This window comes from Hemicordylus capensis, chromosome 2, assembly GCF_027244095.1.
Source record: "Hemicordylus capensis ecotype Gifberg chromosome 2, rHemCap1.1.pri, whole genome shotgun sequence".
Taxonomy (NCBI): Eukaryota; Metazoa; Chordata; class Lepidosauria; order Squamata; family Cordylidae; genus Hemicordylus; species Hemicordylus capensis.
The window spans coordinates 398,104,321-398,118,355 of NC_069658.1; the positions used below are offsets into that span (position 1 = coordinate 398,104,321).

Genomic DNA, 14,035 nt, shown 5'->3' on the forward strand with positions numbered 1-14,035 from the left:
TGGCCATCACCACATCCCATAGCAAAGAATTCCATCGATTGATTATGCACTGTGTGAAAAAGTACTTCCTTTTGTTGGTCACTACACTATATGTAGGCAACATAACCTCCTTTGGTTTCGATCGCCTTTGAGGCGGGACAATCTATTTCTGTAATATTCAGAAAGGATGTATGCATTTAACGGCCAATTCTGAAACTTGTTTTTTTAGTGTGCGCCATCATCGAGATTCCGGTTGGGTGTCTTTCAACGCAGCGCGCTTGTTGCCGGACTTGAGGATTTCAGTCCACGTGCATGACTGAGTACAGAACTATTCAGTGAGAGTAAAAGGGCACTTGTTGCCCTGCTCGCATCTCTCTCTTTTTCTCTCGCTCCCAAAGGGCCTCCTTTTACACTGACTTCTCTCCTCCCAAATTAAAGGCTCGGGTCTGTGTCTATAGCACTCAGTCAGAGGAGCTGATGAACATTTCTTCTTCTCCCCGAGGAGGACAAAACGGAGCCGGTAGCTCTCTCTGGGACGAATCCTTCCTCTACCTGCGCGGAGGCGAGGGGAGCAAGACCCCCACCCTCCTACCGCGAAGGCGGGGAACGGGGTTTACGCAGCAGGCGGGGAAGAGAAGGAAGGAAGCCCTGCCCATCCCGAAGAAGACCGCCTCCTTTGCCCGCCCGAGCGAGGTGGGGTTCCGTCTCCGGCGGCGTCCGTCAGGCCTTACTCTGCCTCTTCCCCAGGAGGATTTCAGGCAGGCAGCGGCTGCAGCCACGATCTCCGCAGGCCGGACGACACCCTTTAGACCAGCGGTAGGCGACGTTTCCCCTCTCGCCCCCTGGGGATATGCGCGGGGCGGGGGGGCTAGGGGGTTGGAATAGCGAAGCCAAAGCCCCTGGGGAGAAGGCAGCAGGAGAGGGTTGCCGAAGAAAAGGGAAAGAGACCCGGAACCGCCGGAGGGAGGGAGCGAGGGGGGGCATTGTGCCGCGGGGGGTGGGGGTGGGGGGGTCCTTCCTTTGTAAAGCGTTTGCGACAGTCTCGGGGCCGGAGAGATCCCTCCCCCGCGCCTCAGGCTGCTCATAACTCGAGGAGACGGAGGCCCGCTAGGTGGACCCTTTCTCTTGCCGCCGCCAGCGCCACGTGGGCCGGCTGGTTAGTCCGCAGTAGAGGTGCCGGGTTGTCTGGCATGCGAGCTCTGAATGCGAGGCAGGAAGGGCGAGCAAGGGGCCTCCAGAGCAGGAGGGGAGCCTTGCCTGCCTGGAGAGCACTGCCTTTTCTTCTGGAGGGAAAGGGCCTCCTGTCCTTGAAAGCAAGTCTCCTTCCCAAACTCTCCATGAAACATAATAAGCGTAACCCCCGTGCAGAACTCCCTCTTACTTCCAGACCTGTATCAAAATGTGCTGTGGAAAGGTGAGGCACACACGCTGCTCAATACTCTAGAATTATTCGATAGGAACGGATTCAGTGGTTCCGGCCCCGGCCCGGGCAGCCTCCCGTAGTTCCCCTACCAGACTGGCAGTCCTAAAGGTGGGACGGACAGAGTCGTGTTTGTTAAATGCGAATAAAGACTACAGGCCCCTCCTACTATTTCTTCACCTATTAACGATTTCATTGGGTTTTGGTTTTAGTTAATCTTTGGTTTTTCAAAGCACATCTTGTATGGAATCACTTCGTACATTGCTAGCTGTATGATAAAAATGAAATATTTATTTACTTATTTTACAAAAAGAGTGTTACATGGAGTGGAAGTTCTGAAATCTGCCTCCTTAGTTGCTAAGCATAGAGGAGTGGTTTTATTTATTTATTACATTTATATCCTGCTCTTCCTCTGAGGAGCCTGGAGCAGTGTACATAGTTCTCTTTAAACTCACAACAAGCCTGTGAGGTAGGTTAGGGCGAGAGATACAAGACTGGCCCAGAGTCACCCAGTGAGTTTCATGGTTGAATGAGGAGTCAAACTCGGGTCTTCCTGGTCCTAGTCCAACACTCTAACCACTATGCTATGCTGGCTCTCTAGAGGTTTCCCAGTTGGCTCTTTCAGGATTACTATGAGCAGCTTGTTTCTTTAAAACTGATTTAATTTTTCAAAATGAACCTGTTTTGAAGCTTGCACTTTATTGTTGATGAGATTCCCCCTTGATGTTGAACAGCAGTCGCCATAATGAGCAGAAAGTATCTGCATTCCCTTTTGTGTGGTCTGCTTTAAAATCCTGCTAATCTGGTTTGTTGTCTTACGTCTGTTGGCTATCATCCATGGTCACTTTTTCTAATGTGTGGGGAGAATTACAATGCTAGCCTATAATTTGTCTCAATCAATTTATTTTGGTATTTTTCTTGCAGTGGTAAAAATAATGGCTTCCAACACAGAGCGCACTTTCATTGCTGTCAAGCCTGATGGAGTCCAGCGGGGTTTAGTAGGTGAAATCATCAAACGATTTGAACAGAAGGGATTCAGACTGGTGGCTATGAAATTTATGCATGTAAGTTTCATCCTTGTTTCCATAAAGTGTGGTAATTAGGCTTGCTAAACAGGTGCAGACATTTTTGCCATCCTTTAAAACAGTGCTGGGCCATGTGTCAATATTATTTATTATTATTGTTATTATTTACATTTTATATCCCACTCTTCCTACAAGGAGCCCAGAGCAGTGTACTACATATTTAAGTTTCTCCTCACAACAACCCTGTGAAGTAGGTTAGGCTGAGAGAGAAGTGACTGGCCCAGAGTCACCCAGCAGGTATTATGGCTGAATGGGGATTTGAACTCGGGTCTCCCTGAAGTCAGATAACTTCGTGGAGGAGAGGTCTATTGACGGCTACTAGTCGGAGGGCTGTAGGCCACCTTCAGCCTCAGGGGCGGGGTGCCTCTGGGTACCAGTTATAGGGGAGTAACAGCAGGAGAGAGGGCACACCCTCAACTCCTGCCTGTGGCTTCCAGCAGCATCTGGTGGGCCACTGTGCGAAACGGGATGCTGGACTAGATGAGCCTTGGGCCTGATCCAGCAGGGCTGTTCTTATGTTCTTATGTCCCCGGTCCTAGTCCAGCACTGTAACCACTACACCACGCTGACTCTGCAAGTGGGTCATGCGCCACGTTCCACCAGAAAATTGTTTTGTCACTTCATCTATATAGTGAGATAAAGATTTCCATAAATTCACCCCAATTATTTGCAATTTAGTTTTAAAAATGTGCCCTTCCAGTTTCACAAATACCAGTCTAGTCTTCACACTGATCAGTTTAGCTGTCTTCCATTTCTCGAGGCATAGAGAGTTCTATTAAAACTACTTATGTAACCTGATACAGACAAACTTGTGTGACTTTGTCTAGAAGGTTAACTGGATAAGATAATATACATCTTGAACAGCAACAGTATTGCTCTAGGATCCAACTGCCCAAATATAAATGGCCATTGGGTAGCTAAATACAAGCTGTGAGAAAGCTGCATGTGCTTTACTGCTTGCTGTACTCTCTTGGTTATACTGGAGTACTGATAGTGAGTTCCTACTGTGCTGTATACAGTACAGGAAGAAAAACTACTCTTTCATTGGTACCAGAAAGGCTTCAAAAGCAGGGGTGGTTAAGCAGCTGCTTTCTGTAGTTCGGCAGCATTAATTCTTTAATGTTTAATTTTTTGATTTGTGTACCATCTCTCTCTAAAGGCTTCTGAAGATCTTCTGAAGCAACATTACAATGATCTGAAAGACAGGCCATTCTTCCCAGGTTTGGTTAAATATATGAATTCTGGGCCTGTAGTAGCTATGGTAAGCATCCTTACAAGAACGTATAGCCACATAAGGGAGGAATATTGCTTATTTTTAAGTTTTCTAGACCTGAAGTTCCAACCCTTTGTGGGGAGGCAAGGTGAGATAAGTCAGCTCCATCTTGTAACAATATAGCAGTTTTCTTCTGCAACATGAGTATATTCATCCCTCCCATGCACCCATACACAATGCTGCAGGTGCATTGGAGCAGTGGAATGAGTGCTGCAGATAACATTTGTGGGTAGTTGTACCACTTTCTTGGTGTTCAAGGCAGGAGGGGTGGGGTAGCCATTGCACTGCTGTTCACTCTTATTTGCAATCCACTAAGTGTGGCAACCAGTTAAGTGATCACAAAACACCTTCCATCAAGAATTGCCCTGTACCACCAGCATGAATCCATTTTCTTGTATAGAAACTACCACTTACTGGTTTTAGTGGATAGAATAACTAAATGCTAGGCTGTTTCCAAATTAACATCTACTCTTGCAATGTGTTAGGAATATGCTTTGAATTATTGTGCAGGCTGTTCCTAACCATGTTGACTGGGAAATAAATTCTAATGAATTGTAAGGCTTTCCAAATAAACATACTTAGGACTGACCTCTTTCAGTGTGAAAATAGATCCAGTTAGAGGCACGATGCCTCTAAATAACAGTTGCAGGGGAGCAACAGCAGGAGTGAGGGCATGCCCTCACCTCTTGCCTGTGGACTTCCCAGAGGCTTCTGATGGCCACTGTGGGAAACAGTATGCAAATTATCCAAACCTCTCTTAAAACCATCCAGGTTGTTGGCTGTCACCACATCTCGTGGCAGAGAATTCCACAAGTTGATTATGCATTGTGTGAAAAAGTACTTGTGTTTGCTGGTCCTAGATTTCCTGGCAATCAATTTCATGGGATGACCCCTGGTTCAATTGTAATGTGAGAGGGAGAAGATTTTCTCTCTATCCGCTTTCTCCACACCATGCATGATTTTATAGACCTCTATCATATCTCCCTGCAGTCGTCTTTTTTCTAAACTAAATAGCTCCAGGTGTCGTAGCCTAGCCTCATAAGAAAGGTGCTCTGGGCCCTTGATCATCTTGGTTGCCCTCTTCTGCACATTTTCCAGTTCCACAATGTCCTTTTTTAGATGTGGTGACTGGAATTGTACACAGTACTCCAAGTGTGGCTGCACCATAGTTTTGTATAAGGGCATAATAATATTAGCAGTTTTATTTTCAATTCCCTTCCTAATGATCCCTAGCATGGAATTGGCCTTTTTCACAGCTGCCGCAAATTGAGTCGACACTTTCAACGAGCTGTCCACCACGACCCCAAGATCCCTCTCCTGATCAGTCACCGACAGCTCAAATCCCATCAGTATATACTTGAAGTTGGGGTCTTCGTCCCAATGTGCATCACTTTACACTTGCCAGCACTGAACTGCATTTGCCACTTTGTCGCCCACTCACCCAGTTTGGAGAGATCCTTTTGGAGCTCTGCACAATCAGTTATGGATTTCACTACCTGAAAGAGTTTTGTGTTGTCTGCAAATTTGGCCACCTCGCTGCTTACCTCTGCTTCTAGATCATTTATGAATAAATTACAAAGCACCAGTCCCAGTACAGATCCCTGGGGGACCCCACTTCTTACTTCCCTCCATTGTGAAAACTCTCCATTTATACCTACCCTCTGTTTCCTGTCTTTCAACCAGTTAGCAATCCACAGATGTACTTGTCCCCTTATCCCGTGACTGCTAAGTTTCCTCAGGAGTCGTTGATGAGGAACTTTGTCAAAAGCTTTTTGGAAGTCCAGGTATACGATGTCAACTGGATCACCTTGATCCACACACTTGTTGACAATCTCAAAGTGTCCTTGAGCTTTAAATTATTCCCATGGAAGATTATCTCAATAGTGTTTCCATTAGTTCCAGGATGTTAACTTTTAAATCTGCAAGTCATGTCATTAACCCCTTGTGGTTTTAAAACTATATACTATTGAGCTCTTGAGAGTTAACCTTTCCTTTCTTTTTTTGTATTGATCTTAATAAGAAGTTCTGATGTGTGTATAAAATAAAATATAGCCCTCTTCATCTTGCTGAAAACTTTGAGCCAGTTCTTAGGCCAGGAATAAGCAACCTTTGGCACTTCAGCTGTTGTTGAATTACAACTATCATCCCAGGCATGCATAGTAAATTGTGACTAGGAATCATGGGAGTTGTAGTTAAACTGCTGGTCTGCCAGAGGTTACCTGTCACTGACCTAGGTCTTGTCAGGTAGGGTTTGATAACATTCAGAACACTGGAAGTAGTTATCTCCTAGCTTCTAGTTGCTGTTTGTTCATGTGCTAATCTCCCCCTCCAACTTGTTTTGTCCATTGTTCTACACTTCAGTACTCTGTGGAGGAATTACAAAATGCTGGGGGGGCGGGGGGCGTCTGACTAAGCAGGACTTACTGTAAGGAATGCTGGGAACCCAGTTACTGCAACTGAAAGCATAGTTCTTGTTACTATGTTGATGAGTAATAATTTCTAAGAATATATTCTATCCTAAAGACCTTGTCTTTTCCCTCTGATAAAGCACATATTAAGTTTATTTATTTTTGTAGGTTTGGGAAGGACTCAATGTTGTGAAGACAGGCAGAGTAATGTTGGGGGAAACTAACCCAGCAGATTCTAAGCCTGGCACTATTCGTGGTGACTTCTGCATTCAAGTGGGCAGGTTGGTGCTGGAAACTTAACCTTGTGTATGTAGCCAAAGTTTCAGGTTGCTGCTTAAATAATACTAATCATACTGACATGCCTGAAGCAGACATAATGCATTTGAGTTATTGTTTGTTGGGCTAAATTGCTTGTTCAGTGTGGCTTTGGTTATAAATCTGCCTCAAATAGCTGACACATGTTCACTTCTCTTTCAGGTTTTGATTTTTTGTTTTAACACAATTTTGTATAAACAGCTATACTACCATTACAGTTGAGCAGTGACTATTGATTGACTAAAGGTGATGCAAGTTCATATTTGTGTATGTGTGATAGGCTGTAATTGAACCTTGTAGCGTGTGTAGGCTTATAGAAACCTAGACTATCCAAATAATATAGGCTTAGCTGTATACAGTCTATTCTGTATTTGTACCCTCAGAAGGATAGCTAATTCTATACCATTCTTGGTCTCTTCTTAAGGAACATCATTCATGGTAGTGATTCTGTGGAGAGTGCTCAGAAAGAGATCAACCTGTGGTTCAAGCCTACAGAACTCGTGAACTTCAAATCTTGTGCTCATGACTGGATTTATGAATAAATATCCTTTCAGTGAGTTGTCGTCTTCCAACAAACAGCTCATTCCAACCAATAATTTGACCTGGGAACAACTATCACAGTTACCTTTTGTGATTAGTGGCACTAAGAAATAAACATCATGAACTAATGGGTGTACTCTTTATTTTAAAGAAATAAAAAGATGGAAGCTTCCTCTGCTGTATAGCTACTAGGAAGATTAAATATTAAGGCTGTTCTTATGAGCAGCCTGTCCCAGCCTGGTTGGGTGCAGCACTGGGATTGAGGTGGATCCTAGCGCTACCATGGCACCCAACCCAGCGGCTGGGAGGTGCCTAGAGCACCCATCTGATGGGGGAATCTCCCAATTCATCACGCGGTGCATTGTGGGATTCCCAGAGACATTCTTCTGTGCACGGCTGAGCTGCATGACCAGGAGGTGGCTGGGAGGGCAAGAGGATGGGGAGGGTGGGCTAAGTTCAGTGCAGCCTATCCAGCCTCGTCGTGTGAATAGCCATATTTCCTTACAAAACTCAGTGGCAGATTTGCATAAGTCTGTGCCATTTAAGCATTGTTTTCCGCTCCACCAGTTTAGCTGGGTGAGGAGGAAATGGAATATGCACTTAAGTATTAGTGCTGTAGCTTTTAAATGTTTCAAACTCTTGGGAAACCATCATTCTTGCTTGTGTATATGGCAACACATATGGGAAGGGAAGAAGAGTAATTTTTCAAGGGCAAATGCAGCATTTTTCTTCTATTAAATAGCACAGACTTTCATGTGGTCTCCTAATTCACTGTTGAATAATTTTAGGATACTAAGGGTGGCTTCACAGGTAGAGGAAGGTTCCTGGTGGGCATGAGCACCCACTTCTGGAAAGGAGAGCTGGTCTTGTGATAGCAAGCATGACTTGTTCCCTTAGTTAAACAGGGTCCACGCTAGTTGCATATGAATGGGAGACTTGATGTGCAAGGACTGTAACATATTCCCCTTAGGGGATGGAGGTGTTCTGGGAAGACCATCTAGGTTCCAAGTTCCCTCCCTGGCATCTCCAAGGTAGGGCTGAGAGAGATTCCTGCCTGCAACCTTGGAGAAGCCACTGCCAGTCTGGGTAGACAGTACTGAACTAGATTGATATATGGTCTGACTCAGTATATGGCAGCTTCCTGTGTTCCTATGGTCATTTGTGTCATCCAAACCTAGAAATGTTGGGATTCCCTCTGCCACCCAGTATTTTCTGCCCAACTTCAAATGTTGGTTGCAGCTGTGAATGGTGGAGGCAATCCAGCATTGGCAAGCCAACAGTACCAGATTCAGATGACACAGAAATAGCCAGCAGTAGCCGGATGTGGCAGAAGCACATGCTTCCCAAGAACCTCCAGTTCCTTCCACCTTACTTTCAGGGGGTTATGTGAAGCTGCCCATAAATACATATAAGGCGATATTCAAGCCATTCAGTGTTCCTGTCGACCATGCTTTCCATACATCTTATGAGGAAGTTTGGAGAAGGTATACCAAAGAAAAGCTAGCTTTACTAGAAGGCTTCACACTTTGTGTGAGTAAACATGCTTACAATCAGGCTGCAAACCTTTAGTTGTCAAAAGAATAAACTCTGGAGTGATGCAACTGAAGAACAATTTTAGCAATTTGGGGACTTGTATTGAATTTATTCTTTCTGAAAAATCAAGGTTCCGGGAGTATGCAAGCACCAAATTTTACTAGACACACTATCAGAATTTTGTTACTTCAGGGAGTATTACTTATAACAGTTCTATTTACGGGCCAGCTTATGTAGGCAACAGCATACATGATTGAGCCTGCCAATGTACTTTTAGGCAGCACTGAAAAGCAGATTGTACAGTGAACTGAAAGCCATTTAAAGATAAGATTACGACTGACCTAGTCCATTAAAAATGCAGATAAGTTGCTGGTTTCAACCCTCTGCATTGCATTGTTAATCGTAATTGAGAAATATATAGTAAGAATCAGTCTAATGAATTACTGGTACTGATTTCATGAAGATCTTGGGCAGTCTGCAATCTTTGTATTTGACTTTATTTAGCAGAAGTTAGTGCAGCGATTAGTGCCTGCTTTGCACCTAGGGCCACTAGGAACTTGCAAAAAAAAACCCCACACACTCCTGTGTGTACTATTGAGTGGCCCAAAGCATACAGTAAAAGCACAGCCATTTGTTTTCTTGCCTCATTCTTCCACAGATAACCACTCTGCCACCAGCAGTTAATAATCCTGGAGAATAGGTGAGAGGACCAGATTTCACTGTATATTGAAAGCATTTTTATTTAAGTATTTGTAGATCCAAATATCTCATTCTTAGTAGAGAGTGCTCATGTGGGTCTAGGGGCTGTTACTGAGTCCTATGCCCTCAGAACTGATTCCATAGACACAAGGAATCCTTCAAAGTGGGTTTCTGTGTGCTGCCGGGCGGAGAGGTGTGTGATTCTACAAATCAAAGTTGGTATTAAGAATATTCCAGATAGAAGGGGGAAAAGGAAGGAGAAGGGAGAAAAAGTCCAACCAGGTCATGTTACTTGAACATTTTTATTTTGTGTAAAAAAAGGCAAATTTAGTGAATTATTTTCATCTTGTACACAAAGTTATAATTTTAATGCTTTTTCACAGCCATGCTTGAAAATCTGCAGTCTGGTAAAAATGAAAGTAACATTAATTTCTTCAAAAGCATTTTTCACTGAGTTATGTACATTTTATTAGAGGTTTTAAAACGCTCCCATTTGACCACACAAGTTACCAAGAAAATAAAAGATTAAATTTATACAGATATTGGTCTATATATCAAATACATACAGAAATTATGTAAAAACCCTATTCATTTTTTAAAAAAAACTTCTGCCCCAATATGTTTTTCCCAGGGGCAAAAGTTGATGCTTTTTTAAATTTTTTTTTTAATAAATGGCTGAAACGACTTAAATATGAAAATTAAAAAGAAAAAATTCAATTTAATCACAGTTTTTAATCCTTTTCCAATAAAGGATTGTAACCAAATATATTAGCACCATAATACAGATAGATGGGAGAGGGTGTTCACATCACATAAAAATTGACAACAATAAAAAACAAACAAACACTGAAACCCGTGTTAGTATCGATAGAACAAAGAAGCCAATAACTGCTTTCATTTTCAGATTCAGTAAGGAAATTTAAATCAACACAAGAAAGGGTCAGCTGCAAAAAAGAAGGAGCACTTAACAATGTAACCTACCTTGTCTCTGGTGCCGCCTTTTTTGAAAAAATCCTGCCATGTGCCAAATACTGACATTATTAGCTGACCCTTAGTATCAATATATGTCTCAAGCCTCTGACCAACTCCTCTCTGACCAACTCCTCTCGCCACACCAACCCATTTTGTGTTAAATCAGTTCACAGTAAAATAAAATAGAATGTTCTTAGAGCTATGTTATACCAAAATGCATGCATACCAAAGCAATTAAACCTGTACTAAGAAAGCTCACTGTCATCCAATTGTTTGCTGTGTTAAGAGGCCACAAGTCAATGTTGCTCAGAATCAACGATAAAGAAACAAAAATGACTTCTAAGCAACTAATCTGCAACAGGTATTCATTCGAGATAGTTTCATGGCATTTTAAATTAGAAGAAATTGTAAGAATAGGCATTGAGATTCTCTATTTAAGATTCTCTCATATGCATGTATCAGAATGTGAAATCTGGCCCACTGACAGAAATTGAAAAAGTCTAGAAAAAGTGGCAATGCCACCAACATGACACAACACACTGCTACTCACTTTGCACCACAAGGGCCATTTCCTTTTAAATATGCAGAACTACCTACCTCCAAAAACCTGAGGATTAGCAACATAGCACTAATCATGGTTATTTACTCTGAAGCAAAATCCCAGGTCTCAAAGTCCAGCTGGCTATTTGGAGACTTTCAGGTTCACTATTTGGGCTGATGTGGTAAGGATCAAGAATGGTTATGGATTTTCCAAGAGCTGCCATATTCAGAGGTAGAAGCAGGGTTTCCTCCTTTTATTCTGACAAAGGTTCTGTCCCTTAGCAGCTATATGGTTAGCAGAAATTCAGCAGGTGAAAATTTCCATGTATGACTGCAGTAATGGAGAAAACAGCCCTTGTGAAATTTCTTCACATCATGTAGCTGTTAATGATACAAATACCTGCCAGGAAAAAAGTGGAAACCACCTGGAGGGTGTGGGGTGTGTTGGTTCAAGCTTGCTCAGATTTTTTGACCATACACAAATCTATTTATACACAAATCTAAATTCACACACTGGCTTTCTCCTCATGTCAGAAAACTGTTATGGGCCTTGTTCTGTACTTAGTTTTCACATTAAGCAGTATTATGTATGCATGTGGTCCCCACTGAAATCAGAAGAAATACTTGTACAAGGGCTACTCAGTCCTTCAGAATCAGGCTCTATGAGAGCGTATGTATGACACGCTGGCCCTTAAGAACTAGACTTGATTCTACTTCTCCTGCATAGCTTATATATCATTTATTATGTGTGGGCAAGACTGATAGAATCACCCTTCCAAATTGAAAGAATAGTGGATCACTACCATATCTTGGTTACAGTTTCCTCTGGACTCTGCCTGCCTTTTAAGTAATTCCATCCAAAATGCTGGATCATTAGATGACATGGGTCATCTTTTCCTTAGCAGGCACTGGCTTTAAAGAGAGAATTAAGTAAACATAGTAAAAGAGAGAAGAAAGGTAGGAAAAGGAATAAGTTTCTGGCCAAATGGTCTTGACTATGACTTTTGAAAATACTGGTTGTGATCCAGTAAAGCCTGTTTTTGTGTGCGCAATACAGCTTTTTGCTCCCACTGCCCCAAGAACAGCTCCCTTGTGCTGCATTATGAACGGCTGTAAATTGGGCAAGTTTTAAAAAATAGCTGCAATGCAATGTTTGTGGAAGAAAAGGAGGGCAATGTGTCCAGAAATGGGGGGAAATGTCAAACTCAGTCCAGATCTCTCCTCACATTCCTTTGGATCATGTCCATAATCATTTTTAGAGACAAAATCTCATTGCCATTTAATTTTACAAGTATTTGACACCTGATAATCAGTTTTAGAAATATGTATACATGAAGCAGTTGTCAAAAAAAACGATCCAGCTATATGGGGGGAAAAATACTAGAAACAGTTCTCATACTATACAGAAAAAATGTACTTCCAGTAGTTACTACAAAATTTTACACCATTATCCCTTCTTGCATAGAATGTGGTAAACCTTTGCATATCACCAATGATATATACCCAACAATAGAGCAAGATAATTAAGAAAAGAATCAAATTGCTGGTTTTCAACTTTCTATGCGCTTTTAAAATTTCAAAACATTTCTATGCCAAAAAATGTCTCTGGGGCTTTATGGGTTGCTAGTCGTAAAGTGTCAGGCTTAAAGGTTGTAGAGGTTAATCTATAGGATTAATTTTTTCTAAGTCCTAGCCTAGAGTCAAGAATCTGACAAGTCATACTGCTCTAAAGAGGACCTGCTATGACCCAGAAGCACTTACAGAACATAAGCAGTTAATTCCTGAGAGTTTAGTTAATGAACCTTACTGGTAAAAGCAAAACTCTTGACACACATCATCCTGTCACAACACCGCAGAGTGGAAATGTCAACATGTTAAATTCTGTGAATGAAGCCGTCTGTTAATATCCACACAGATTTAACTCTCTGGGGAAAAATTTCAGGCAATTCAGCATTCTTGCCACACCAGTCACTACAAACTCTTGAAAACATTTTGCTCTAAAATGCTCTCAGCAGCCAAGTAAAATAAAATGTGATGCCTAGAGCAAGGCCCAAGCCATCTTTAGGGCCAGCCAATTCAGTCCGTAACAAGTTAAAAAGCTCTTCCAAACAGGTGGGAAAGCAAAATGCTGTGTCCAGAAGTAGATGTCTGTCCTCCTTCTCTGCATTTGTCTCTGTCAGCTGTATCTTTCAACAGGATGGAAAACAAGCTAATTGATGTTTTGGTATAAGAGGGCCTTTCAAGGCTGCCTGCCTTTCCTTGCACAAGGAAAATAGTCCAAGTCTCAAATTCTTCTCCATTTTATAATCTCTGCAGCTGAAACCTTTTGAAGCTTTGCCAATCATTAGCGTGAATATCCAAAGACTTTGAAATGCAAACCAGAATGCAGAGAGCAGAATCCAGTCCAACACTCACCGACCTCAAAAGAGATAGGACCAGAGCTTGAATCTCCCCTGAATCTTAATTCAGTCCTTGATCATTATGTTGTCACTTTCAGGAGCATCTCCTTTCAGATTCAGTTCTTTCAGCCTATTTAGGTATGTTTTCACCACCCTATGACTTGAGTCTCATGATTTCACTATGGAAAAGACAAGGTATGACTAGTGTAGCTTTAAATTCAGATCTCCCAGCTTGTATCAGAAGGTTCACTAGTTACAACAGTTCATTTGTGTTTTCAACTATACTACCACCTCCTCTTCTTCAAAGGGTTTCCTGCAATTCTGCTAATTAAGCTTTTAATTCTTACCAAAAAATTAGAATCTCATTTTTAACAATGCACAATAAATCTGAACTTGAAAATATTACAAAATTCTTTTAAAAGCTTCAAATACAACACAAAAGTGTCAATTTTTTTAATAAATTGAAAAATCTTTTTCACTAAAATAGTTTCCTCATCCTCCAAAAATTCTGAATTGAAATCTTATCTGCAGTTAGCAAAGTGCCCTTAAGTAGAAGCCATCAAACTGCATAATCAGAAAATGAGCATCAGTCTTGAAGAAAGGCTCTTTGTACCATCCTGCCCCACTGCCTTAGGGCTCCTGTTTGATGTAGTGACTGGCAGACCCATTGCTCTCCTGATCAGATGCTCCTTGAAGAAAGCTGTATTCTTCTCCATCTAGCAACTCCTCCTTCATCTGCAGTGAAGATACTAAACATGAAAAGGGAAGTTAAAAACAGAAACCCAGTGAACCTTTGAATACAAAGGGAACACTTGCTTTCAGCTCAGATAGTGTGCACTTCTTAACACCAACTTTTGTTGTTACTTCTGTAC

At 42.1% G+C, this 14,035-nt stretch overlaps 2 protein-coding genes across 12 annotated transcripts in view; one reads left to right on the top strand and one right to left on the bottom strand.

Moving 5' to 3' along the window:
* Positions 1-627: 627 nt before the first annotated feature.
* LOC128342890 (nucleoside diphosphate kinase) lies at positions 628-7,148 on the top strand. 2 transcript variants are annotated; one of them, XM_053290973.1, is made up of 5 exons: positions 628-795; positions 2,324-2,463; positions 3,644-3,745; positions 6,334-6,446; positions 6,905-7,148. In XM_053290973.1, exons 2-5 carry the CDS (start codon positions 2,335-2,337, stop codon positions 7,020-7,022), a joined length of 462 nt encoding a protein of 153 aa, XP_053146948.1. In that variant the 5' UTR covers positions 628-795; positions 2,324-2,334; the 3' UTR covers positions 7,023-7,148. The 2 variants fall into 2 exon arrangements, with proteins under 2 accessions (XP_053146948.1, XP_053146949.1); XM_053290974.1 differs by lacking the exon at positions 628-795 and adding an exon at positions 1,190-1,393.
* Positions 7,149-9,540: 2,392 nt separating this feature from the next.
* MBTD1 (mbt domain containing 1) overlaps positions 9,541-14,035 on the bottom strand; it is a 124,996-nt gene continuing 120,501 nt past the window's right edge. For 9 of the 10 annotated variants that reach the window (XM_053304126.1, XM_053304130.1, XM_053304129.1 and 6 more), the window contains one exon: positions 9,541-13,912. In XM_053304126.1, the coding sequence (XP_053160101.1) occupies positions 13,794-13,912 (119 nt within the window). In that variant the 3' untranslated portion in view covers positions 9,541-13,793. The remainder of the gene's footprint in view (positions 13,913-14,035) is intronic. The other variant, XR_008318062.1, reaches the window with a different exon arrangement.

Coding starts and splice junctions, on each gene's coding strand:
- LOC128342890 (XM_053290973.1), top strand. CDS start 2,335: ATGGCTTCCAACACAGAGCGCACTTTCATTGCTGTCAAGCCTGATGGA. Junction 2,464..3,643: donor TGGCTATGAAATTTATGCAT/GTAAGTTTCATC, acceptor CTCTCTCTAAAG/GCTTCTGAAGATCTTCTGAA. Junction 3,746..6,333: donor CTGGGCCTGTAGTAGCTATG/GTAAGCATCCTT, acceptor TTATTTTTGTAG/GTTTGGGAAGGACTCAATGT.